The sequence below is a fragment of the Sycon ciliatum genome, chromosome 1 (genome assembly GCF_964019385.1).
Source record: "Sycon ciliatum chromosome 1, ocSycCili1.1, whole genome shotgun sequence".
NCBI classification, from domain to species: domain Eukaryota; kingdom Metazoa; phylum Porifera; class Calcarea; order Leucosolenida; family Sycettidae; genus Sycon; species Sycon ciliatum.
In genome coordinates, this window is record NC_088643.1 from 36,852,571 (window position 1) to 36,879,303 (window position 26,733).

Here is a 26,733-nt window from a genome sequence, read left to right on the forward strand (position 1 = left end):
TCCCAAGAATGTGTTTATATGGGACGTGAAGTACGGTGCCCTTCGTATCATTTGCGGGGAAAAAGATGGATCCCTAGTGTACAAGTACGTACACAAGAAGGAAGAACTGTAAAAAGAAACCCAACGAGAACACATGTGTGGGGAAACAAAGGATTGAGAACAAGAAACAAAAGTTGCAGTACCAACTAATGCTGAAGCCTGACCAAAAGCAAATCGGACGACTAACACAGATTAGGCTAGGAAATCACCAATAAGACTAATACTTCGAAGTACTAATAAACACACACCTACACACATACACACGTGCATGCACACACCATACATACGTGCACACACACACACGCGCACACACACACACGCGCACACAGACACACACATTCACAGAATGTACCACACTAACTACCAAGTACATTCACTGTGCTACATGTACTCACTGTGCTACATGTACTCACAGGCCTTCACAAGATATGGAACAGAAAACGAATAAATAAAACCCACCACGACCAAGATGGTACAGCATGGCGAAGGACATTAACTTTTTCAGAATAAAAATGGCACCAAAACAAAGACTTCAAATCCGAATATGATAAAAAAAGACTGGAACAGAAAAGCTAGTGTGCTGCACCTGAGCGTACAAAGTGCACAGAGTAAGGTGACTATGTGACGACATCAACAGCAATCACACACGTCATACGGGTCTTTTATAGCAGTACACAGTGCCTTATGGCCTTTGTCCCAGTCGGCTTTCTGGCAGTCGCGTGAGCAGTAGCACTCGGTGCAATTAGCGCAGCGCTTCAGCTTCTCACCAGCGCCTTCGCCACACACGCCGCATACTCGCACCGACTCATGGCCGAAATCCATCCGATACCGCAACAGCGCCTAGTATTACATGTGCACGCGCGCACACACACACACACACACACACACACATACACATATACATACACACACATAAGTTATACATACATGCAGACAAACAAACAGATAAACAGACAAACAAAGAGACACGCACACTCACTCACTCTCACACACAGACAGACAGACACACTCACTCTCTCTCTCTCTCTCACACACACTAAACACACCGTACACACACACAGACACAAACACACACATGCACACAGACATGCACACAGACACACACACATACACAAATATACACACACATGCACACACATGCACACACACGCGCGCACACCATTGGACCATTGGATGCCCATCGCCGTAGGCGATGATAGCGATGCTACAGCAGAAGCCATAGCAGCTTGTGCTGGGATTGCACCATTCAACAGCTTGAAAGGCTGAAGAATTGACCGCCACTATTCAGCCTGGTCTACACCACACAGCTATGGAGTGGCTTTTTCTGGCCAGTGAATCCCTACTTTTTGGTCTTTTTCATTTTTTTCACTTTTTTTCGCGCGCGTGCGCGCGCGCACACACACACACACACACACACAGTCACACACACACACACACATACACACACACATACACACACACACACACACACACACACACACACACACACACAATCAACCACACAAACACTTATTGGCGATGGTGCCATCGTGAGAATAAAGAATTCAAATTCAATTCGAAACCACATGGACACAAATCTGTACTGTACTGGACCGTTACAGCTGTAGGCAGAAAATGAAACCTGAATCACATGTACATGGAATAATTTAATTTCAATTTATTGCCTACGCAAAGTCAAACTTGGGGCATGATCGATTGGGCGAATCCCGAGCAAGTGCGCTCCGAGTGAGCGTGATCAATTAGACAAATCCGACCGAATCCGGAGTAGGTGTACTTGCAGTGGAATCTGACCACACCGGCCCCCACACCGGCAGTGGCTGGAGTGGAAACGGACTTAGGAGTTTTTTTTACAGCTTTCACAGAATCTTTGTACGATATGCGTACATTTTGCATACTACACCCTTGTTTTGTTCGATTAGGCCAGTGTTGCTCGGACTACACCGCCTGCTCGCACTCAATCCAGATTCGCCAATCGATGACACCCTTGAACAGTAATTCGAAAAAGCTGTGTAGCAATTTTTCTTCAACACTTGACACTATTGTCCTTCTGAAGGGCGCCGCTGGCAACTCCATCGACAAACTCGGGGTAAAGTTTCGACTCCCTACAAGCGATAAGCGTGTTTCCAAAAAAGAGCACCAAATGAAAACGGATGAAGGAACATTTTACTATGCATAGTATACAGCTACAGACTACAGTCATGGTCAAAGAAATCCAATTAGAGAGTCAGTAGCCGTGTGCACGGTCCAAAAACATATCCAAGGACCTTGACACAGCTTTCAGCACATGGGACGGATTTCTTTGCCCACAACTGTAGTTCAGTCCAGCTTCACAGCATCCATTCAGCTTCACAGCATCATTTCTTGCTGAAAAGATTGCGGGAATACAATTACGATGTCAAAACCTCTGATGAGCACATTCTCGATAATACCCACATACCCAATGTCTCCCAATGACTGCTATCTTTTAAACTGCCTACGCGCTACATGATTGGAGACTGAGGAGTCAGTCTGGCAGCAGGAGTGACACATGGACACAGAAGCAATCTGTTATGCAATTGCACTACTCACCTCTCGGTATAAGCTGGTTATAGATTCATCCTTATCCAAACTGTTATTGTAGCAATAGGCGGCATCGTTCAGTGCATGAACGTACTGGTCAGTGCAGAGATAGGAACGTGCCCGTCGATACACCACTTTAACACGTAGCTTGTTGGCCTCGGCTGAATCTGTAGGAGGAGGGTACACATCAGCAAACCAATGTCCAACAGATGAGGACCATTGATACCAGCTGGCAAATTGATACAATTCTCTCCCTAAAAACTGGGGAAAGAGTGGAACACCATTACTTGATACCAAGAGTACATAACCCCCCAGAGTGTGCAACTCCACTATGGGTGCTGTCCCGACAGAATTTCAAGTTGACATCATTTTGATGATGCAATGCGCACTGTACACGGATTATCAGACGAATCCGGAACCTGTGGTTGACCGAAGCCGATCGATCCTGTACAAATTATTGCAAAGAAAAACGTGTGATGCGTTGACACCCGTACACATAATTGTAAATCACTGGTGCAAGGAGCATTGCGTCATAAATAATGACGTCAACTTGAAATTCTGTCGGGACAGCAGGGTATGTGGGAGTTGCACACTCTGGGGGGTTATGTACTCTTGTTGATACTTATCTACTTGTCGGTACATGAATCAAAGTACACGCTGCCCGAAGTACGAGAACACCTGGTTTGAACCCTTTACTTCAATAAATCCGTCATCACGGTGCAATGCATACTTCAGACAATGAAATTTTCGAAACTTTGCTTTCCCCGGGCAGAATTGAGCATGGAAAAAGTCTATTCAAATTAAAAAGTTCTCAGGGGTCGGCTCACAGCATCCAGCGCACGTCGCCGCCATGTAGCTGGATGCCCTTGCCACGCGCGGAGGCAATCCTCATGCCAGTTGCGTGTTTGGCAGCATGGGAAAAGTCTATTCAAATTAAAAAGTTCTCAGGGGTCCGCTCGATCAAGTTCGAAGTCGATCTTGAGGTCGAATAGTAGAATTACGGCACTCCCAAGGTACTTTACGTCTTGCAGCAAACTTTCACTTCAGTGTGTAGTCTCATTAAAAAAAAGGATTCCCTGTGCTGCATTAAAATCCAGGCAAGCACAGACCAGTGTGACGTCAGGCAAGGGTCTTTACCCGTCAGCTCCAAAAAAAAGCAGAGCTCTACATTGAATATTCAAATAATGGAAGTTTCCGTATGGGAGGAGACTGTAGTTATCACCCACCCTCACAGCATCCAGCTCACGTCGCCGCCATGTGGCAGCGACGTGAGCTGGATGCCCTTGCCACGCGCGGGGGCAATCCTCATGCCAGTTGCGTGTTTGGCAGCCTCGTGAGCTGTCTTCTGGATCACAATTACAATAGATGTCCAAGCTAGGCAGCATGGGCAGCCTTGGGCTGGTAGCGTACACGACCGGACGTCGTCCAGGACACGTTCACGCAGGCACGTTGGGTGCGCCCTATATAGCCCCAGAGAGGCTTCTGGGGTTTAGGTGTCCTGTTGGTCTACCATATAAGTTAAAGGTAGAGGGGACGGCTCGATACCGGGACGTTTTGACAGCCAAATTTGTATAGACCCAAACCGATCATCAGCGTTGATTTTTCACTCGAAATATGTTTGTGGAAGGAAACTGGCATGTTGAAGTTTGCTCTGGGGCCAGAGTCAATCGAACTGAGCCACTCCTTTGTGTTGACCCATTGCCTCCAAGTTGCCCAATTTTTCGCTTCAAAAAAGTTCAAATCAGAGGTGGCTCCAAACCGGACACGTTTTAGAGTGCACGTCAAATTCACTCTGGGTCTGAAATTAGGTAATTGCTATCGCTCCACGACGGCCAGTACAGAGTAACAATAAGCCTTGTGTGTGCTTCCATTAGTTTTGATTGGTATGCGGTGCTTTATTGGCGAGAGGCGAGCCGCTGTTTACCTGCGACAAGAAGTTGATTTTTCGAAAGTCGTAAAACTCAAGTCGCAGTGCGAAGCAACACGTCAAAAACTCACCTGCTTGATATGGCGCTTCTGGTCATCGCAGAGCCATGAAATTTTGGCTCGGAGTATAACACATCGTAGTCTCACTGTGACATATTTTTTCTAATCAAAATACCAAGAGAGAAAGTGAATATTGAGTCCGTTCTGGTTTGCAACCGGTGTCCTATTTGAAACCGTCCCCTCTACACTCATACCTCGGTTATCCGGACTCCAAAGTAACGTGCACCTTGGTCTACCGGGCACTCGTTGGGCAAGTTTCAGTGGAAACACTAACAGTGTTGCCAACCGCCCGTATTTTTACGGAAAAACGAAGTTTTGTCCGCAGTACGGATTTCAATCGAATTATCTCGCAAAAGCGAAAAATACGGTGTCTTCGAAAGCAGTGCAAAAATGGCGCAGAAGATGCTCATCCACGTGTCCACGATCGATCAATCCAAAATCTGATTGCAGAGTGCATGCAGCCTGCAGTGTTAGTGCGCTGTACATGTGCACACGTACTACGATACCAACCTGCCGTCGTAAAGGGTGTGTGCAGTCCTGAATGGGTCATCATGCTGCGCAAACTGTCCTGACCGCTGCCCTTTTGGTGTGACTTGTGCTGTAGTGCGTCCTTTTCAGAGTTTGTAGAGCGCAAGAGCTCGCAGTTCGTCGTTTCCGATCGAGTATTTTGCTTCGTGTTCAATGTCAGTCTTGGCCAGATCAACAAAGTGGACAAGCTGTGTGGACAGGAAATGGTAGGGATTTCAGTTACCGTAAAGTCGCGGATAAAAGCCGGGCTTATAAGCATACAAGCCGCTTTCTGCATCAGGCTTTAATGCACACCAGGCTTGTATGCAAACCATGCTTATATCATCAGTTATATGCACCAATGATATTTTTGCCAGGCTTGTATGCACATCGGCACGCGTAGATCTACCACTGACTACCCGTATGGCGGCAGTTTTACTATGCACCGTACATAGCGCATGCACTACCCGATCCGCGCTTGCATAGAAGCCAGGCTTCTACGCGCGACAGGCTTATTATGCATTTGACCCATTTGATTTTCAGGCTTCTATCCGCGATGTGCTTGTATGCAAACCCGGCTTTTATCCGCGACTTTACGGTATGACAGTGTGTGTGTCGTAAGCATGGATTCTGACGAGGAACCTAGGCGAGAAGCTGGTCCTCTGGATTGAAGAAAAAGCCGGCCCGAAGCTGCCACTAGCTTCAAAGACTTGAAAGAGTCAACATGAAAAAACGAGTACGCGAAAGTCTGAAAAATTCTGCAAAATGGCACTGGGCAGTACGCTTGGGGTAGAGGGCACTTGGTAACACCGCACTACTACTCTTTTGTCACTTTTTCTGGAAATAGTGACGTCACATGCCATATCTATGAACTTTCCCAATCAAAATGTATGTGATTCGGAGTTACGGGCATTTTGAAGTTACGCGCAGTGCCCAGTCCCAGACCGCCCGGATAAACGAGGTATGAGTGTATGTGTATGCGTTGGTCTACCATACATGGTCTGCGTTTCTGCAGGACAAAATGGGTTCCGGAGCAGCACTGGTATTTGGCCAACCTCATGGTTGTGCACTACCACACAACCATCACTTCATTTGCCTGCTTGAAGAATGCAAAGATCGAGTTTTTGTTCTTCTCTTGACCTTTGCTTCCCCTCTACCTTGGACGGTTTCATGCTAGATCAATATGTAATTGCGCTATTATATAAGGTAGTAGTTAGGGACTCAGCAGAGTTAAGCAGGACAAAGCGTGTCCACGCTGGGAGAAATACAAGAAACACGCTATCCCCAAACACATGTATGGATGTTGTGTGAACGGACATGTGGGTGCCTGCGACCACGTGAGGGGAGAGTGACAACCAGGAACTTTTACCAAATTGGCTCAAAGTCCTGTTTCGCATGTCTTCCCAGAAAGAGCACCAGGGTAGTTGCAAACTAGGTAGTAACGTTTCCACTAGTAGTGTGTTCCCCATGCCAAGAGGTTTCCACGAAGCCCAAGATTATCAAAATTGATGAAGGGAAGTTATGATAGAAAAGCAGCCTGCATACGTAGTGCATGCAGCCACTTCTCTGAAACAAGCTAGCACCAAAAGAGGTCCAAGCCTCACATTTTACCTTGCAGACACCGGCCCAGCGCCTCCATGCAGAGACGAATAGCCTCGTGTGGATCATGCATCTTCAACATACATTGTGCCATGTTGCTGTAGAGTACACTGGGCAAACTCCACCTGTAAAGGACAAAAAACAAATTCAATAAAGGGTGAAAAGTTAAATCCCCTCGCATGAGCACATATGCAATACTTCTGAAGGTAAAGATATTTTCAAGCACATACAAACCACGTTCAGACTTACTGAAATCAAAACCCTAGCGTAATGTTGGGCTTCCATCAGATTGATGTCAGCAAAAAGTGTGAAGCTCACCAATCCTTCCGACGGCTCACTGTGGAACAGTTTGTTTTAATTAATGCACCACTCTCTTGCGCCCTTTACCTCACTGATGCCGTCATGCATAACCAGAGATGAAAGTGCAAAATAGCGTGTCAAATCAGAACAACAGCCACACCCGGAACCTAAAGAACTGGCATCGTATACGTGCATGACGAGCACGATGGCCTGAGCACTTTATCATACTTCCACCAAACATTACACAAATAAAACACATCGACAAATTAAGGACAGTTGGGTGCACAAAGCACGCTAGCTTACTCTTGAAAGCGCAGGAAATCCCACGGTGGCAGGTAGAGCTCAGGAATAGGTGGTGGTATAGGAATCACACAGCGTGTTTCCAATGGCGGGCAAATGGCTGACGCACAACGATAGCTTTCATATGCAGCCTGATAGTCTCGCTTCTGGAACGAATCGTTGCCTTCTGACTTCAGGTGCGAAGCACATGCAGAGTTCAGCTGGATCTTGTGACGATCAAACTTATGGGCTTCTGCTTTCCACGGACTTTAATTACAGCATAATAATAGAGCAACACAACAGCACTCTAGTATGAAATTCATTGCTGCAGAGAAACAAGAAAGAATATTGGTTTTTCCCCAACTACTCCCATACAAAGTCTATCTCTCTGACGTCATAAATCCGGCCAATGCTGGGCAAGTTAATGACGTAATCATGATGTCACCAAATTTAGTGCAAACCTCCAGCTGGTATAACTCGGGAACGGCTGCTCCGATCAACCTGGGACCTTCGCCATTGGAATCAGTGCATTTTTTCGCTACACGTTCTGAAGTTTTCATTTTAGGGTGAACGTCCCCTTTAACCCTTTAGGGGTCGAATTGTTTTGAGGATTGTTCGTCAAATTTGAGGCGGCCTTAAAAAGTATCAAATATCCGAACAACCGTTCACAATTACTAACATAACACCTATATTTTTCCGAACAAGGACAGAAAAAGAATCCAATAGAGAAAACCAGAGCTCAATCTGACAATGTGAGGTTGCCAACCCTTGATCTAAATGTAGGAAATGCTTGCAAATGGATGGAAACCCAAATCCAAGATCAGAGCAGACCAAACAGATTGCCAATAGTCTCTGGTAATGTGATCTGGTGTGACAGAGTTGATCGTGGTTTCCTACAAAGAGTGACAGAATGACCCAAATCTGAAACAAAATTATACTGCCCTTTTAGCTGGTGCATACTCAGACAGTTGAACGTCAACTTTTTCTTCGTGCCTGTATTTCAAAACGTTTAGTTGCAACCTACCTAGAAAACTCAGGTTTCGAGTAGAAAATTGTCTTGAGAATCGAATTGCCAATAATCCAATAAAAAAAGTCAAAGAATTGGCGAAAATTGGTGATCAAAGCACTGCATGTGTGATATACGGATTAATCCGTACTATGACCCCTAAAGGGTTAAGAATCGAATTTTTTCCTCCGCAATCAAAGAAAATAAGTTCGCCGGTGCAGAATGAAATTGTTCATATTTGGAACAATATCGCAGTTAGGGACCAGCATGATACTGGGTTTGGTGCCAGTTTGAGGAGACTGACATTATCAGCAGTCTGAAATATTGCTGCCTGAAGGACATGTCTGGAGTGTGGTACATGTACTGCAGAACATCCTGTTTGTACTTCTGTTTTTACTACCGTAAAGTCTTGTATAAAAGCCGCACTTGAATAGAAGCCGCAATTTTGGGCCCATCAAATCACACATAAGCCTGGTTTTAGTGTTGACATACATAGAAATACCTGTCTTGTATAGAAGCCTGTCTCATATAGAAGCCTGCAAAATTTCACCAAGAAAGTCATAGAAGCCGCGGCTTTTATACAAGACTTTACGGTACATGTACGTGTACTAGCAGTACACTACTACATCAAGTAGGTGGTAGACTTTGTGTCTACTTCTACATTGTACTGCAATCTTTGTCTGCATATCGTATTGTACTGTAGTCTTTGTCTGCATATCGTATTGTACTGCAATCTTTGTCTGCATATCGTATTGTACTGCAGTCTTTGTCTGCATATCGTATTGTACTGTAGTCTTTGTCTGCATATCGTATTGTACTGTAGTCTTGGTCTGCATATTGTATTGTACTGTAGTCTTTGTCTGCATATCGTATTGTACTGTAGTCTTTGTCTGCATATCGTATTCAACTTCCATGCTATGGTGTAGCTATGGTGAAATTGCAGTGAATCGCAACCTGCTCTGCATCTTCTTTTTGTTCTGTTGTTCTTTGGATGTACTAGTACACGCATTTGCTTCACTGTACTGGACAACTGGACAGCGGTCTAAAATCCATTATCATTTAATTAAGGCAATTTGAAAGAAAATTCGAGTCTGGGAGTGAGGACAGAAACAAAGCTAGAAACTTCGAAAACTTTAAAGCGAAGTTGAAATGATTTATTATGTGCATTTTCGCGTTGAAGTCGACCGATAGGTCCACTTCTTTGCTTGTGCTGGACAACGAAGGCAGGAGGATAACAAATGATACGCTGTGGGAAAAAAATCAAACGATCACTGTATCAGAACCAAAACAGCACGAATCAGAAGAAAAGGGGCAAAGGAGCCGCAGAAGTATAAAGTCAGTGGTGGGTGAACAATGCAGTAGAGCATTGAGTGATGGTGTGGTGGATCAGCAACAAAGGCACCATCCAAACATACAAGGTTACATGTACTTGTACGTTGAGAAGAAGACAGATATGAAATGATCTGTGAAAGTTATTTTCTCTTTCCTCGGTACGCACTTGACGGCAGGGAATAGTAAATTTACAGCCCTTGCTTGAGACTGAGCTGCATATACGGTATAGTACTATAGAATTCAAATAACTTCGAGAAAAAGTCATTTTGCATTGCTAAACCTCACAACTTCCTTTTTCGAAATATATTTTCGCGAAATATCACCGCCACCAAAAGTTCGAACTTTCGCGTTGCTAATAGTTCCCAATATTTAAACATGCAAATTTCGGGAAATCGAAAAAATTTGCAGGTCGTTAAAATATCTGTCTTGCAGTACATTAGTGGCCACTCGTAAACGGGTTAAAGAAGTAGCTTCGTCCAGTCCTGGTTCAAGTCCAGAGTAGCTAGAACACAACCGATAGGCCTCAAACAGATACTCGGGTTGTATAGTCAGGGCAGCGGCTTAAAACCTGGAAACTGTAGGACACAAGAGACACATGCCATCGTAGCGCAAACAGTGATTGATGGTAGGAAACAGAGTTTGCCCAATAAAAGTAGAGCAGCAGGTAGAGTAGGTGGAGCAGGTAATAATAATAATAATAACTTTATTAGGTAGAAAAAACACATTCGCCCTAACCTTGAATGGTAGCGAATCATGGCTTTTTTCAACTGCGTTGCACTCTCTTCAGTCCCAGACACCTGTAGCACATCATTCATAAAAAGCACTTACACACATGAGTCACAGTGGAACCATCATCATCATCATCATCATCATTATCATTGGAAACGGCCTCTTGTACGGGCTTGAAACGGTGATAACCGAGATTATGTGCAAAAATCGTGATAGATATTCAGGTAAAAATATGACATTTAACAGTTGAATGATTAGTACCAAGTAGATATTTAACAGTTGAATGATTAGTACCAAGTAGATATTCAAATGCTGATTATTTTACCAGATAGATATTGAATGACAGATGATGTTACTTTACCAAATAGTTATTTATAAAATGTGATGTTATCCATAGTGATATTGTTGAGAGGCATAGCATAAAAATTCACTATGCGGCCAAACGACACTGGGCCACAAAGGAATTCACCCGCTGTCTGTTATAAGACCCTCGGCAACCACGAAAGCATGTAATGGCCCACCTCAAGAGGCAAAACGACAGGCGGGTACGCAACATACCCATGACAACAGGATATTTGAGATCCTGGCTTCTCTCTACAAAGAGAGAGGCAAGAGACTTTAGGAATTGAGTTGTCTCAGGCCCGCTGAAACCATAAGTCGAGAACACCAGTGGGATCATCATTATCATCATCATCATCATCAGCAGCAGCAGCAGCAGCAGCAGCAGTAGCAGCACAAGCACCACAGCAATAACACCTCTTTCTCACTGATCGTGACTACGTGAAACTCGGAGTTGCAACACAGCTCCCAGGGGCGTAGCCAGGATTGTGGCTGAGGGGGGTGCTCACTGGAAGTGTGGGCCTGCGTCGGAAGGGCGCGAAAAATGGGGGGGGGGGTCCGGGGGTCCTCCCCCGGAAAATTTTTCGATATTGAGTGCCAAATCCTTCATTTTTGCATCTATTTCATTATTTCCATTCCACCAATGATTCAATAAAAAGTCAGATAATCGTATGAAACGCACAGTACTTTGCTACAGAAGTTGGATGGTAAGAGATTAACAGGGTGTGGTTAGACCCAGAATATAATACAGACAATTGTTGAATCTGTATTACTTCTTGCAACCTTGCCAGTGACGTCTTGCTCGTCCGAACGGTCCTTCAGCGCCCTGAAACTGGTCAAGGACCGGCAGAGATCAGTGATGAAGAACTCCCGGCTGACTGGCCTCACCTTGCTGCAGGTTCATCATGACATTCCAGTTGACGTGGGTGCGGTCATCGATGAGTTTGCTCGCCGCCATCCACGACGAATGCAGCTGGTGAATGTATTGCCAAACTAGTAATACTAGTAATACAGTTGGCCGGGCCCCGTCGTGCAGCGCAGCGTCGTGTGGCGTCGATCTTGTCGACGTCGAGTCTCGATCGCGGGCGGGCGTAGATCCACAGCAGTACGAAAATGGTACCTGGAATTTTTGAGGGGGGTGCTTGGGCACCCAAAGCACCCCCCCTGGCTACGCCACTGGCTCCCCCCCCCCCCTCTCTCTCTCTCTCTCTCTCTCTCTCTCTCTCTCTCTCTCTCTCTCTCTCTCTCGCTCTCTCTCGCTCTCTCTCTCGCTCTCTGTCTCTCTCCCTCTCCCTCTATCTCTCTCCCTCTCTCTGTCTCTGTCTGTCTCTCTTGTACCACACACATACGCGCACGCACCCATGCATCCACACCCACCCACTCACACACACACACACACATGCACACATGCACACACACACACATGCACACATGCACACACACACGCACACACACACACACCTGTCCTGTCGAGCCACTGCCACAAGGGTCACGTGGGCCCCGGAGGGGCAACGGAGAGAGAAGAGGAGAACGCCGTCCCACGGCGTCCGGGGCACAACGCGAGGTCGCCAGGATTCAGGTCACAATCCTGGCGACCTTGCGTTGTGCCCTGGACGCCGTGGGACGGCGTTCTCCTCTTCTCTCTCCGTTACCCCTCCGGGGCCCACGTGACCCTTGTGGCAGTGGCTCGACAGGACAGGACAGGTGTGTGTGTGTGTGTGTGTGTGTGTGTGTGTGTGTGTGTGTGTGTGTGTGCATGCGTGTGTGTGTGTGCATGTGTGTGTGTGTGTGGTGTGTGTGTGGTGTGTGTGCGTGTGCCCGTGTGTGTGTGTGTGGTGTGTGTGTGTGAGTGGGTGGGTGTGGATGCATGGGTGCGTGCGCGTATGTGTGTGGTGCAACACACACACACACACACACGTGAGTACACGTAGGTCACTTACTGAGCTATAAAAGTTGCGGAAAAGATAAACAAATTCCGGCGTCACACCAGCATTAAACGCAAATGGAGCTGAATCTGTCGAGCTGGCTAGAGTAATGAGAAGGCTCATTGAAGCACGCTGAATCTAAATCATATCGGGATCAAAACAAACAAACATTAGGTTTTCAATATCCATGTGAGCCTTCTGGCTGTGTGTGGGCAACATGTTTTTCTACATTCAATATCAAACCAAAAAGGTTAGTGGACCTTGTCTTGGTTTCCTGAGAAAACACACAGCGACCCTGGACACCAGTACTGTTACTCTTGCCAGAAACCTGAAAAGAACAATAATAAAGAATATCGCTGACTCCGGCATGATACAGTCACATAGGTGAAAGAAGTCCAGTCGCGTGTCAATCTGCAGCCAACTTCATGGACTGACTTGCAATTACGCGTCTGCAGTCGATGGTTCAGAGCTTGCACCACAGCAAAATGCGGCCATGGACTAGCATTCTGACAAATGTCTCCATGCATAACCCTTTACTACTTCCCAGTCCAAGAAACAGTCAATAAGGATCTGTAGTCACCACCTACCTCTGGACAATACGACCATATTGTGGACATCACTGTTGGCAAAATCACCTGCAAAGACAAAGAAAGAACCATTCGAAAGCAAGAAGCAACTCATACGGATACAACCCCGGTGATGGGTACAAATAACTGCATACACATGCACGAGTGCTCGTCACATACAGTAAAGTGGCGTTGGCCCGTCCCCTCTCTAATTTCCGCCCCGGTTGAATTTCTACCAGTGAAGGGGCTTCAGCGTAAACGTCGAAATACGGTGCTGAACCGACGCTTGCACAACTGTACACAATCAGAGTGCTAGTGCATATATACAAAGTGGATGAAAATAAAGATGCACAATCTAGCACTCTGATTGTGTAGTTGAACACAGTGCTGAAATTGAGAGCCTTCATCTAATTCCCCCCCCCCCCCCCCCCCCCTGCTGAAAGCACAGCGTGGTGGCGGATCAACGGTACTTTACGGTAAAGGTGAAAAAAACAGGCATGCGTGCGAAGTGAAGACATACAGCATGGTGCCAAATCAGGCATGCATTGTGAAGCACAAGAAGAAGAAAGAAAAAGCAAAGCAGCTTGTACCTCACTTCCAGCAATCTCTTTTCGGCAACGCCCGCCAAGTCTGGAGAAAGTAAGAGCAAGCTCCAAGAATGCCAGAACACCCTCCTTGTACGGAAGAGAAACTGAAGAAAATAAAGCAATCCACACACGCAAGAGCACACACATGTACACAAGCGCGCGCACACATACACACACACACACACACACACACACACACACACACACACACACACACACACACACACTTTAGTCTCAAAGTTACCTTATTGCATTCAGAAGCGCTTCTATTACTCTAGTTAAATAACACGTATGATGACCTTGGCAAAGACATTCATGACAAAGGAAGCTGAAGCAAGTCTTCGGGTGATTGCAGCAATTGGCGTTCCCCTGGCTCTGCAACAGTGGTCATGCACACCAAACCATGACTTCAAAGCTCACTGTAGCTTCACAATATTCTGCTAGGTGTAGAGTAAAAACAAACGAAGCGCCACCATCCAGATTTGTCTGAAGAAAGCCATTCTGATGCTGCTGATGATCGATCCAATGTGAATGATACGGCCCATGACGCCTCAGACGGCCCGCCAGCAGATCCACCCAACGACGTTGACATTGCTTAACGACGCCTACGACAATTTGGCTGCTGAAGAACCTGAGCATATCTCCATCATGACAGAAGCATTGTCACTACCTTCTGCTGAAGTTGAACGGTACGTTGTAGCTATTGTGAACAGTTTAAATACGAGCCGAAAAGTCATAGCTGATGAAAGGACGAAAGTGGCTTCTTGGAAGGAAGCTTTAGGCACGGAAAACTTTCCAGATTTCTTGAGAAAGAAGTTTAGCAAACTATCAGCAGCCTCAGTGTCAATCGAGAGTATTGAATTTGCCTAAGTCCAAATAGATAATTATACACATAAAGAAACAACAGTATGCTGAAGCTCTCCTCGAAAAGGCTCACTATGACCTTGATATGCTCGTCGATACGCTTGCCGATAACGCTGAAACTGGTGATATGTCCCGCATGGACCAAGACGCAGGTGATTATGACAGGTTGTAAAGCACGGTTTCGCCAGAGGGGGAGCTCAACATTCCATTCATCATAATGGTGACCATTGGCCTCTCTGATGTGCAAAAATGTTGAATATTCCATGGCTCTTAAGTCATAGGTCACAATGGTATCCAAGCATGAGTTCTAAAAGAGTGCGCCAAGGAACTGCCTAACACGCCAAGGCACTGTAACCCACATGCATTCTCTCTGTTTCCGCACTGGTCGTCAACCAACTGGCTGCAAGCTTGCCCAGGTCGTCCCAAGTCATAAGAAGTCCTACTGCCCCAACATCTAGAGCTACCGACCAGTATCTCCACTATCTGTACGCTGCGAAGTAATGGGATCAATTGTCCACGTACAGCTGGTGAACTGCTTAGAGCGCCAGCTCCTATCAACGTGCGGCAGATTGGATTCCGAAGCAAGTAAGGTCCAGCAGTCCTGCTCACCACACTCCAGTCTCCAGCACCAGTGGTCTATGACATCATCAGGCCTTGGTGGCTATGTCAAGTACACTGTGCAACACAACCGTCTAATAGTAATACGTGCATGCACCCACAGATTTCAGACTACACATGTACCAGCACTTACTTCCGATTTCCAGCAGGTAGGTGATGTCATGCATCAAGTTGATCTTCCATGCCTGTTCCTCATTAGTGCAGAGCAAGGCCAAGACTTTGGCCATGGCGGTGATTATTTTAAGGTCATGCTTGGTAATGACAGGTATGTTAAGCCACTTAATGATCGCCTACAACAGCAGGTCACCACATACCCACACAGAAACACACAAACAAACACACACACACACACACACACACACACACACACACACACACCTCAGACCTCAGACATGCCCATCGCGGAAGCGATGATAGCGAACAGCTATGTTTAGGCATAGCAACTTGTGCTGGGATTACACCATTCAACAGACAGACAGACAGACACACACACACACACACAGACACACACACACACACATACACACACGCACATACACGCCTGTCGAGCCACTGCCACAAGGGTCACGTGGGCCCCAGAGGGGCAACACACACACACACAAAGATGCTTCAAACTACATTTCGTCCCCTGTTAATACGAGTCCGGTTAGTACATAAACAACCGCTAGTACATAAGAAAGCTCAAGTCCCGGACGAAACGAGGTCACTTCCATACAAATTGTGTCGGTTAGTACATAATCCGTTAGTACATAACATTTCCTCCGTACCCGCATGCCACCTACCTCAATAGTACATCATTTGTTGGTCTTTTGGCCTTCCAGAGCAGGCGCATCGTGTTCCAGTTTCTTCTTATGGACGCAATTGGCTCAGAAATCAGAGCGCACATCACAACCCGACAAAGCTCTGTTTTTACTGAGTGATTGCATAGGCGCAGCCGGGCGTGCATCATGTAGAATCTTTGCTGACTGAGACCGTTATAACATAATGTTTACGTTATATCGAGGGAATCAAGAATATCTCGCTCCCTAGTCACGGTAGCAAGAAACACTCAGAAAAGTTGAAAAAAGTGAAAATTCTAGTACACAACCAAGTTATGCAGACTTTCGTTGTCGTGGGACCACGCAAAAAGTATGTTATATCGAGTCATGATAATTACGTAGAAAACCGTGTGTAAAATACAAAGATGCATCTCAAAATGAAGGGTATTGCAAGGCGGATTCAACCATGCAAACATGTACACACTGTACCACCATCGACATCAGCTGCAATCAGTGCCGCAGAATATACGCACAATATGACTAAACTGGCTAGCTACAGCTACAGCTTGATCGTAATGCACACGTGAATCTATGTTGTATCGAGAGTGCGCACGTCGGGGACCGCGCCATAGCGTGCGTTATGTCGAGGTTTACGTTACGTAGGACTAACCTGGCCTAAACTGGCTAGCTACAGCTACAGCTTGATCGTACCGCGCACAAGAGTGTGCATGTCGGGGACCGCACCGTAATGTGCGCTATGTCGAGGTTTACGCTATGTAGGATAACGTTGTGCAGAACAACATTTGTATGGGAGTGATGCTGTTTTGGCACGGGCTTTGATTTTTTTTACGTACTAGCGAGGTTTACGTACAAGTGAGAGTTGTTATATCGAGAGCAGACCTGTACATAACATTTGTCAAGTCCCAGAGATTATGTATTAACGAGGGACGACCCGTACTAACAATCGGTTCTATGGTCACACAGACACACAGACACACAGACAGACACACACACACACACATAGACGCACGCACGTACACACATTAACAATAGAGACACTGTCAAGTTAGTTATGCTAGATATGTGTGATCATGTCATGATGAGAGGAACACATTGCTACTTTGAAGGCTGGGTAGCAACTGGACTTTAAAATGCCAAACTCAATAATAGCCAAGAGAGATGTGATTTCAGGGAAAGAGCGTGAAAACAACTATCTCTCCTTCACACACGCCCTGCACAGCCAACCTTAGGCCACAGCCGATATTTACACACAAAGCGAGGCCTATGTTAGCATCAAGAGCACATAACCTGCTGAGAGTGCGCTGACACACCATGTAAAGTGATGGCCAGGAGGAAATCAGTTCGGTAATTTGGCTCGCGTGACAAGAAACCATGAACACGACAGGAAAATGAAAGGAAGCGCATTGCTGCAAGCCCACAGGGATTGGACAACTGCAGCCTGTTGACTGTGATGACTTTTTATTTTATTTTTTAAGTTTCTATCAACATCATGCCAAACATGCTATTCTCTTCGAATTGGAGCTCTTTTTTTTCTCCAAATCCAAACTTGGCACACAATGTTTCTACGCAAGCAGGGAACACTATGATCTGGAAGGAAGAAAAGATCACCCCCGTGCATAGACCAAGGGTAGGAAACTGCTCATGCTCAGCTAGCCGCTGACCCTCTGAAGAACTACCCGTGATGCCCTCGAGCTGTGCGACCCAGGTCAGGACACACCTCCATCATGTACCGGTACTCGTTGCTTCCATTGCAATTCTTAAGAGACCGGTTGGATTTCACTAGCCAGCACAGTAGAAAGAATCCATGCTTAGCAGGCAATCGCGATTGCCGATAACCAGCAAGTTCCAAATGCTCTTGGCTCCAAATGCCACACTTAGTGCTGTGTTGTCTTCCTGGACGTGACCCACCACTAGTAAGTTGTAGCAAGAGTACATAACCCCCCAGAGTGTGCAACGCCTGATCCAGCTCTGCATAGGGTCTTGGTCGAGCGGAATCGGATCTTTGCGTCATAATACCGTACACATCTGAGGGGAACCCGGGGCGTCGCGGGTACTCTTGGATCAAAAACAATGGTGCCCTGCCTCGAGACCGGCCTTGCGCTGGTGTGAAGTGTACGCATGACATCAGAAGATCCGATTCCGCTCGACCAAGACCCTACACAGAGCTGGATCGGCGTTGCACACTCTGGGGGGTTATGTACTCTTGGTTGTAGTAACCAGAGCAAAATATGATACTACTGTAAAAGCCATATATATAACGAAGTGCTAACTCTAACGAGTTAACGAGGAGAAATCTGTCGTTAACCCTTTGGAGTCCATGGTTCGATTTCGAACCATGGGCATTTTGTATGCATGTGGGCGCAGTCAAACTTTCGGTTCGCGGCCAAATCTTGACCAAATTCAACAATCGAAGGGCCTAGATGGTAGAGAAAACTCTCAGCTATCGCCTCGAACAGGTCCGAAGTCTCTCCGATGAAGGTTGAGTGAGCGGCGATCGATCAAACCTTTCGAATTTTCTGCGCTGCGTGCTGCGAGTCAGCAGTGCGTGAAAAAAAGGGATTTTCCCAGCTTCATGGCGGGACGTGCCAGGACCGGCGCGGCGCGAAGTCACGGCAAGGTAAGCTTCTACTCGAAAAAATTTGAACAGTTCCGAGCTAGATTCAGTGAAATGGCTACAGGAGACCGATTTCGTCTCAGATCTGGAGCTGGACTCGCGTTTGGGGCGCGTTGTGGCGGACAATGAATAGTGCTCTTGGCGAGTTTGGGCTCATTGTATTTCTCTCATCAAGAGCTTTCCAACGAGCCCAAGATCTTCAAAATCGGTGAAGTAGAACCAAAGTTATGTTGGAAATGGAGTGCGCATTTTCGTGACTGCCACAAATTCTGCGGAAGCAAAAACGTTACGGACTCCAAAGGGTTAAAATAGAAATTGTTATACAGAAATCGATACATATACCGTCCTATTGAGCGTTGAGAATGAGTGAGAATCGTTACCTTTCGTACACGTAAACTAGTCAATTTTGGAAATCGTTATATATGCGCCTCGTTAGAATAATGGCTTTTACAGTATGATCTAGGCTGGCTTCTAGTGATGGGTGGGATGGGGAGCAGGAGAGTGAGGTGTGATGAGCAGACAATCCAAATGCAGTGAAAACACGAAAAGCAACGGGCGCCGCAGCAGCTAATCATAGCTGGAGCGCTTGTTTGTTGTTTTACTTCACCAGATAACGTTCATTTCAGTGATGATATGACTAGACTCTCTACAGCAGTTACTATCGCTAGCTTTGTGACCAGATTCTCCTGGAATGGTACTGTGCGAGTTGATTGGCATTTACTCCAGATTAGAATTACAATAACTAGACAAACCTTGCTTGCTTCTTTACATTTCCACACTTGAGCACGGGTTCGTTCGTTCAACTGAACTATCTACATTGAGACAAGCGACAGAAGGCATAGGAGAGGACAAGAGGCAAAGAGCAACACATGGAACCTGGCTTAGGCTTAGTTGATCCACACTATTACTGTAGCATTGCAATGGTATGTGTGCATTGCAATGTGCCATCAACACCAAAACAGACTCGGACAAAGAGCCACGGCCAGGCAAGACCCCTGCACTTCTCCAAAAAAACTATGGCTTCCAGTGAACTTACCCGAGCTAAAACCTTAATGGCGTCCACTTGTGCACAGTAGCTAAGATCCATCATCTTGGCGTAGGCCTGCTTCTGCCTCTCCGCCAGCGTTAGAACACGCCGGGAAGAGCTATCAAAGAAGTAAGCAATCTAAGAAAGCAGGAGGGTGACACAAGAAGAGGACACACGTTAGACTCTTCACCGACAAGATTTTTGAAAGTTTCCACTACAATTGTAGTATACTTCCATGCCTTCCCGTCAGGTGAAATAATAGTACACTCAAACGCCTCTTATCCGGACGCCTCAGATACGGACACGTCTCTCTACCGGGCACCTTCAGCTTGAGTTCCTCCAGCAAAATGCTTCGAATTCGGGAGGTTCGAACTTTTTTTCATATGCGCAAGTGCTTATTTGTCACTGCCAACTATCTATGGATTCTTTCTGTAAGTGTAACCTGAACATGTGCAATGCATGCCAAATAAAGTTCTTCAAAAAATGATATGATACATGGTAGATGAGTTCTCCTGAGATACGGGCAAATCTGAGATACGGGCAGTGCCCGGTCCCAAGGTGCCCGGATAAGAGCCCCCCCCCCCCCCCCCCCCCGAGGTGATGGTATAGCGCAAAGAAGAGCTAATGGACATACGGTAACTAAGGACAAGTCAAGCGTCAAGTCAACTCTGCAGAAAAGCGGGAGCTCCGGTGTGGGGAGCAAACACCTGTCCTAGGTAACTAAGGAGTTGGCGATAACCCCTACCTAACAGCTGTTGTGCAAATTAAATTTGCTCCATTTGTTGTCTATTGTTGTCATGCTTGTTAGGCTTCTTCACACTTGCACCTTTCTGTCCATCTTTGTACAGTGAAACCTGTCTAAGGCGACCCCTCAAGGGACGAGAAAAAGTGGTCGCCGCGGCCAGGTGGTCTTCTTATCCAGGTTCAGAGGGTCACGTGACCATATCCACATGTGATACATCATTTTGATCAGTGCATCACAGTGCACACACCATTATGCTACTCTAGCACGACTCATGTGCCTGGGCCGGGGTCCTCAGACCTGTCCAATGTCGTGCATGCACCATGTACACTTCCTGCACTGATGTGTAGATCTACCATGCCTGGTGCATACATTTACATGACTAGCACTGTGCAACGCGGTCGCGGGTGGGTGGTCGCAGGTCGCGTTGAGCGAGTGGTCGCCTTATCCGAGGTGTTTTGAATGTGAATGCGTCCGTGACAAGGAAAAGTGGTCGCCATGGTCGAGTGGTCGCCATATCCGAGTGGTCGCCATTACAGGTTTTACTGTATGTGTATGGGGGCTATGCATTCTACTGTCGGTAACTGGTGTTATTGTTTTGGCTACTCTTCTTTGTGCTATTCCATCACCTCTCTGCTGTACTTTTATATCCATTGTTCTTGTTCCTTTACTTTTTACCTTTACTTCACCTGAGAAGAAGGCATGAAATAATGCAACATTCCACACTCAAGCATACGGAAAGAATCAACAACCAGCCACTGTGTCTTCCTCAAATTCTTGAACTCCAAGCCAGCTCAAGAGCAGCAGCGGGCCAAGAGAATTTCGCAATGTTGCCATGGCTGTACACATTAGTAATAGCACTGATGCACCATGCAGGACTACCACAATGCACACAAGCAGGCACACACACATACACATACGCATACACACGCATACCTACACTACGGGATACCTAGATACTAGTATTCAAAGTCAATTACCTCACACGATTTCATCTTCCCCTTGCAGTGTTTAGCAACCCATTGCTGTGGACTGTCACGAAGAACAAAGCTTCCAAGCAATGGCAGGCCACCAGCGAAAATGATACGTTCACAGGCTTCACCCGAGGCATTGCAAAACTGAAGGAGTGAGGTACAGGATACAAAGGCTGGAATGACATGCTGAGCAGTCTTCTCTGCAGGCAATCAAAACAAGGAAAGAAGAAGACAGGATTACCATTTAGAAAAGGCGTAACTGTACTGTTGTTCCCAGTTCTCAGCCTCATTTCCCCCGAGTGCTACAACAAACTGGCCTCCCTTTTTTTTCTTTTTCTTTCTTTCTTTCTTCCTTCTCGGTGCTTGTGGGTATGTGCGGACGTGCATGAGACAGAGAGAGAAATGAGAAAAAAGGAGCAGCGGGAGGGGGGCATTGAATACTCTGTGCTCAACATGCAAACTCGAAACAAGATTCCTGTACTCAGAAAAAGGGGGTATTTGTTGTACATGCTTAGGTAGATGTGTTCCCTTTTCCATCCAAACAATAGGTTCTACTTTCCTCTAATGGTTCAACATGTACCAGGCTTAGGGCTGGTAGAAGTTGGTAGGGGTAAGGGATGTCATGACCTGCTGAAACTGGTAAATCTGTGCTCGTGTACTGCCATCTACCGTCTTCTCTTTTTTTCTAAATCTGTTCTAGTCTTCTCTATCAGTTGGACAAAACGAATGCAGCTGCAGTCAGAGAAAGCCATACTGGAAGTATTAATTTGTGACGATTGCCATTTTCCTACATACATGTAAAACTAGGCATCGGCAGCTAATGCTCGTTTATTTTACTAATAATGCTTACCATTTAGTTGTTTGAGAAGAATCTCCACTGACTCCTGCTCAAACAGTTCTTCCATTGCTCCATCATCCTTACTAGCTGCGCTACTCAGCTGACCAAGCAGAGCTGCAGCAATGTTGTAAGTCAGAGGCCAGTCGTGGAAGATTTCGGCTCCGCCAGCACCGCCACCTTCCTCAGCCGTCTTCTCTGGTAGCTTGACTTGCAAGACACGGACCAGGAAAACAGCGGCACTGGCGCTGATGAGTGTCTTGCCTAGTCCAACTTTGTCCATGCCAATCAACTGGGTGTGTTGTGCAGAGATAGATAGATAGATAGATAGACAGGTAGATAGATAGATAGATAGATAGATAGATAGATAGATAGAGAGAGAGAGAGAGAGAGAGAGAGAGAGAGAGAGAGAGAGAGAGAGAGAGAGAGAGAGAGAGAGAGAGAGCAGCAGCAGCAGCAGCAAACAAATCAACTTACACAAGGAAGAAAGCCACTGTGGCATGCAATGCACTGTCAATAATGGTGCACTGCACCCATCTCCACAGCATTCTCAGCTTTGACTGCAAATGGATAATCTATCAAGCATCGTGAGAACAGCGCCTTAGCCTTCGCCAAATCAACAACACATTAACGAGAAAACATGCGCTCTTGGGCCCTCGCTTTGCTGCCATGATCTAGGCCTCTTGGCGAAGCCAGACTCCCCAAGCACCAGTCGCTCAATCATTATCGTTTGGTAATGGATACATGTACATGTGAACACCAATACATACGCATCATCCATCATCATTCGGTCTGAAGGTCTATGCGAATTTGATAAGAACCATTACTACAAGTACATGGCAGCCGCTCACCCATATGCAATTTGGCTACCGCAAAGTCTTGTATAAAAACTGCACTTCAATAGAAGCTGCCCTCGACTAGAAGCCGCACTTTTGGAAACATCAAAACGCACACCAGCCGCCCTTGAATAGTAGCCGGGGCTTCAAAATGCGACACTGCGCTCACTCCTAGTCCTAGACAGTAAGACTATTAGATGGTACAGAGGTGTACTACAAGTCTACAACCATTGTGGCATGTATAAGCCGCACTTTCATGTGAACTCGTGATGTAGATCAGATATCAACAGAAGAAGTCTGTAGAAAATAATGTGTAAACAAACACGATTGTGCTGAAATGGCTGTGATGCTGGTGATATTGGTGATACCAGTATTCAACGAGCCAGAACACTGGTACTACAATTCACACATAAACCTGTCTTGTATAGAAGCCTGCGAAATTTCCCCAAAAAGTTGTATAAGCCGCCGGTTTTTATATACACGACTTAACGGTATGTGGCACAGTACAGTAAAACCTCTGTTATCCAGACAAGTACCATATCAGACCTACCATATCAGGAACTCTTGCACATGTACAGTGGAGATTGGATATAACGACACTCTTTCGGGAGAAAGCAAAATGTCGCTATATTCGATCTGTCACTAAACCCGATCTTCACATTTAGTACCGGTATGCAATATGTATATCAAAATGACAGAAATGTATTGTAGATATACATGTACATGTACATGATTGTACAAGTACATGTGGATAACAGATGTGTATGATTGTACAGTCATGTGTCTTGCATGCATTGTTCAAGGTAAAGTCATCCCGCACCGCCCCACTGCGGCTACAACGTGCAATGTAAAGCACACATGAGTGACCCGGAGGTCCGGGCACGTGGCACAGCCATTATACCATGTTCCAGACATGCCAGTCTGCCTGATACAAGAGGAAAGTCGTTATATCCGATGTATTTTCACTGTTTTTCAGGTCTTCGGGCACAAAAAAGTGTCAGTAAATTCGATCTGTCGTTATTTTCGAGGTCGTTATACCCGATCTATAATGTACAGAAAAGACTTGCTAAACAACTTGGGCAACAGAATTGTGTCGCTTAACTCGATTTGTCGTTATACCCAAGGTCGTTATATCCAATCTCCACTGTACCGTAAAGTACCGCAAGAGCGCCCCGCCTTGATTTTACAGCCAGAGAAATAAAATCGTATGGCAGAGTGCAACGAAGTTTGTACGGTGTGAGACCTTAGTGTACTATTGTCACACTAAGCAGGTTTTGTGTGGAGCTCGTGTCCACTCGAAGTACGGATTGTAGTGCTGCCAAATAATTTTCGCCCAAAATCGGACACCCTCACCGCCAAGGCTAGCCACATGCCATGGTGTGAATTTTTCTCCTCGGCAAATCTTTCACAGAGAATTCAAAATATCGCCTAAAATACCATGAAAATTCGCTTTGCTGCCATATGGCAATATGGCACCCAAGAGTTGTCATGAATTTTGCAATGATGAGTGTGGTCACACACTGACTCTGTACAGACTGTCAGTGTACAGGCCATCCAGGCATATTACTTTGCACTTCCACAGCCAAGCGCTAGCCTTTTTAGAAGCAAATGTACAGTGATTTGTGCCTTCAGTTGCGCTGAAAAGTGAAATACAGGTCTTCTGCATAGGAAAGTAATTATCTCCGACATTTTGGCTGCTTTTCGGACCGGTTTTCGGAAGAGCCTTCAAAAATCGGACACTGTCTGAAAAATCAGACGGTTTGGCAGCACTGGGATTGTCTGCAGAACGTGCAACATGTGTACAAAGTTCGTGTCGTATGACCTACAGACAGGAGACCACCTCCACAATACGACCACGAAAGGACAAGATGGTGGGGCGCTCTGGCGGTACTTTACGGTACTACCGTACTGGCAATATATGTTGCCGCGTAACGCGTAACGCAGGGGGGTGCGGCGTAACGCGCGACCAGGCTAGTGCGACAAATTTTCGTTGAGTTCGTAACGCGCGTCCGGCGGGGTGCGGCGATCTTTTCATTGCAGTTTGCACTGCAAAAAAAAAGGCTGAAAACTGTGAAAGCACGTCCGCGTGGTGAAAAGTTTTTTTTTGAGGAAGCGCTCTTCCCCTATGTCACTTTCCTTTTGATGATCTTTTTGTGAACAGATCACTCTGATAGTTAAAATATACAGTCTTCTATTGATTATTCATGGCTCACACATGACGGGTTTACGTGGCTCTAGTAAAAAAAAAAAAAAAAAAAAAAATCGTTGTCGCCCTTTGCCGTCGGGTTTGTAACAGTTGGATAGCAACTGAATTTCTAATTCTGTGCCTTCAATGTGGATGAAAAGAAAAAATGATGCGGCAAAAAGCAAAAAAATGATGCGGCAATAGCAAAAAAGTGATGCGGCAATAGCAAAAAAAGGACTGCGGCAATATAGAAACCTGTGTAACGGCTCCTGTGCGACTTTGCATGTAACGCCCTGCGTGCGGCAAACATGTGCCAATGTAACGCTTCATGGCCTCACTGCGGCAACATATATTGCCAGTACGGTAGTAAACATATAAATCCGGGTTTGAGAGTGCACTTGAAGTCCACACTAAACTCTAGGGCCGGTTAATATGTTGTTGGTTGTGCGTGTATTATGATGGATCCACGGGTTATGTACAGTACTTGATGCATATACCGTTGTGGACATGGCAATCCGGGCGATTGACACGGGGCAAGCGCCCTCAGTACAGACAGAACGCAGCGTTGCTGTGCACATGTTGATTGTATGCGTACTCACAGCTGCATGGCCAGCGCCTTGGGCTGCTTAACGTCCGACTGGATTTCCATGTCCACGACAGTAGTATGAACCTGGGGCAAGAATTTTGTGCAGATTTTAAAGCGCGCTAACTGTTTTGAACAGGCGCGTAGCACCGCCGTTGGCGGTGGTCCAACCAGGGGGGGGGGGGGGGGGGGGGTCGGGGGGTGTCCCCCCGGATTTTTTTGAAATTAGGGTGCAAAATCCTGCATTCTGGGCACTTTTGGCATTGTTTTACTATGGTGGTCGTGGTCGGGCGAAAAAGTGGTCCGGCCAAAGCCGGAGCAGCTGCTACGCCCCTGTTGAAGCACCTGCTTTTACACGCCACATTACGGGATGTAATACCGGTGTGAATCTTGGGACTGGTAGACTGCACTTCTGCTTCCAATCTACAGTGTGTTACAGTACTACTAATTCAGGATCAGAGGATGCCTAACCTTAGGCAGGTCATGGCGTGAGAACAAGACCTTCATGTCTCTGAGAACATGGAGAAGTCGCTCTTGCCATACACGTTCCCGTCCCAGTGCGAGTGAGAACACTGTCATTGACGAATCCTCAGCACTAGCAGCACCACACAGCTCCAAAAACAGGCGGCTGAGAGCCCGCTTACGTTTGGCCGCATTCTTCTCCTTCAGAATGTCAACCAAAGAAGGAGGCCCACCACTCATCTTCTCAACCGCCTACAGCAATTCCGGAATCTGGGAAAACAAAGTAAATACCACCTGCTGCATGCATGCGGTGGACCTCCCGCAGCTGCATCAATTAATTTACTTTGAAAAGAGATACTGGTAGCGGTGTGGACTGACTGTCATGTGAGGCATGCAAAATATCTACCTCCTCTTTATTCGTGACAAGAAACGCTTCCGTTTGCTTTCGAAATTTCGTTGAA

At 46.2% G+C, this 26,733-nt stretch overlaps 1 protein-coding gene across 1 annotated transcript; it reads right to left on the reverse strand.

Annotated features, from left to right (window-relative positions):
• LOC135823930 (uncharacterized) lies at positions 1–26,720 on the reverse strand. The gene is made up of 14 exons (XM_065336813.1): positions 26,282–26,720; positions 22,222–22,498; positions 21,378–21,571; positions 19,665–19,793; positions 19,381–19,440; positions 15,369–15,525; positions 13,757–13,857; positions 13,188–13,235; positions 12,616–12,738; positions 10,343–10,404; positions 7,294–7,536; positions 6,703–6,815; positions 2,608–2,765; positions 1–879 (listed from the first exon to the last, which is right to left on the reverse strand). Exons 1-14 carry the CDS (start codon positions 26,510–26,512, stop codon positions 670–672), a joined length of 2,106 nt encoding a protein of 701 aa, XP_065192885.1. The 5' UTR covers positions 26,513–26,720; the 3' UTR covers positions 1–669.
• Positions 26,721–26,733: the final 13 nt, after the last annotated feature.

Coding starts and splice junctions, on each gene's coding strand:
- LOC135823930 (XM_065336813.1), bottom strand. CDS start 26,512: ATGAGTGGTGGGCCTCCTTCTTTGGTTGACATTCTGAAGGAGAAGAAT. Junction 22,499..26,281: donor CACGCCATGACCTGCCTAAG/GTTAGGCATCCT, acceptor CAACACACCCAG/TTGATTGGCATGGACAAAGT. Junction 13,858..15,368: donor CTACCTGCTGGAAATCGGAA/GTAAGTGCTGGT, acceptor TATTTTCTTCAG/TTTCTCTTCCGTACAAGGAG.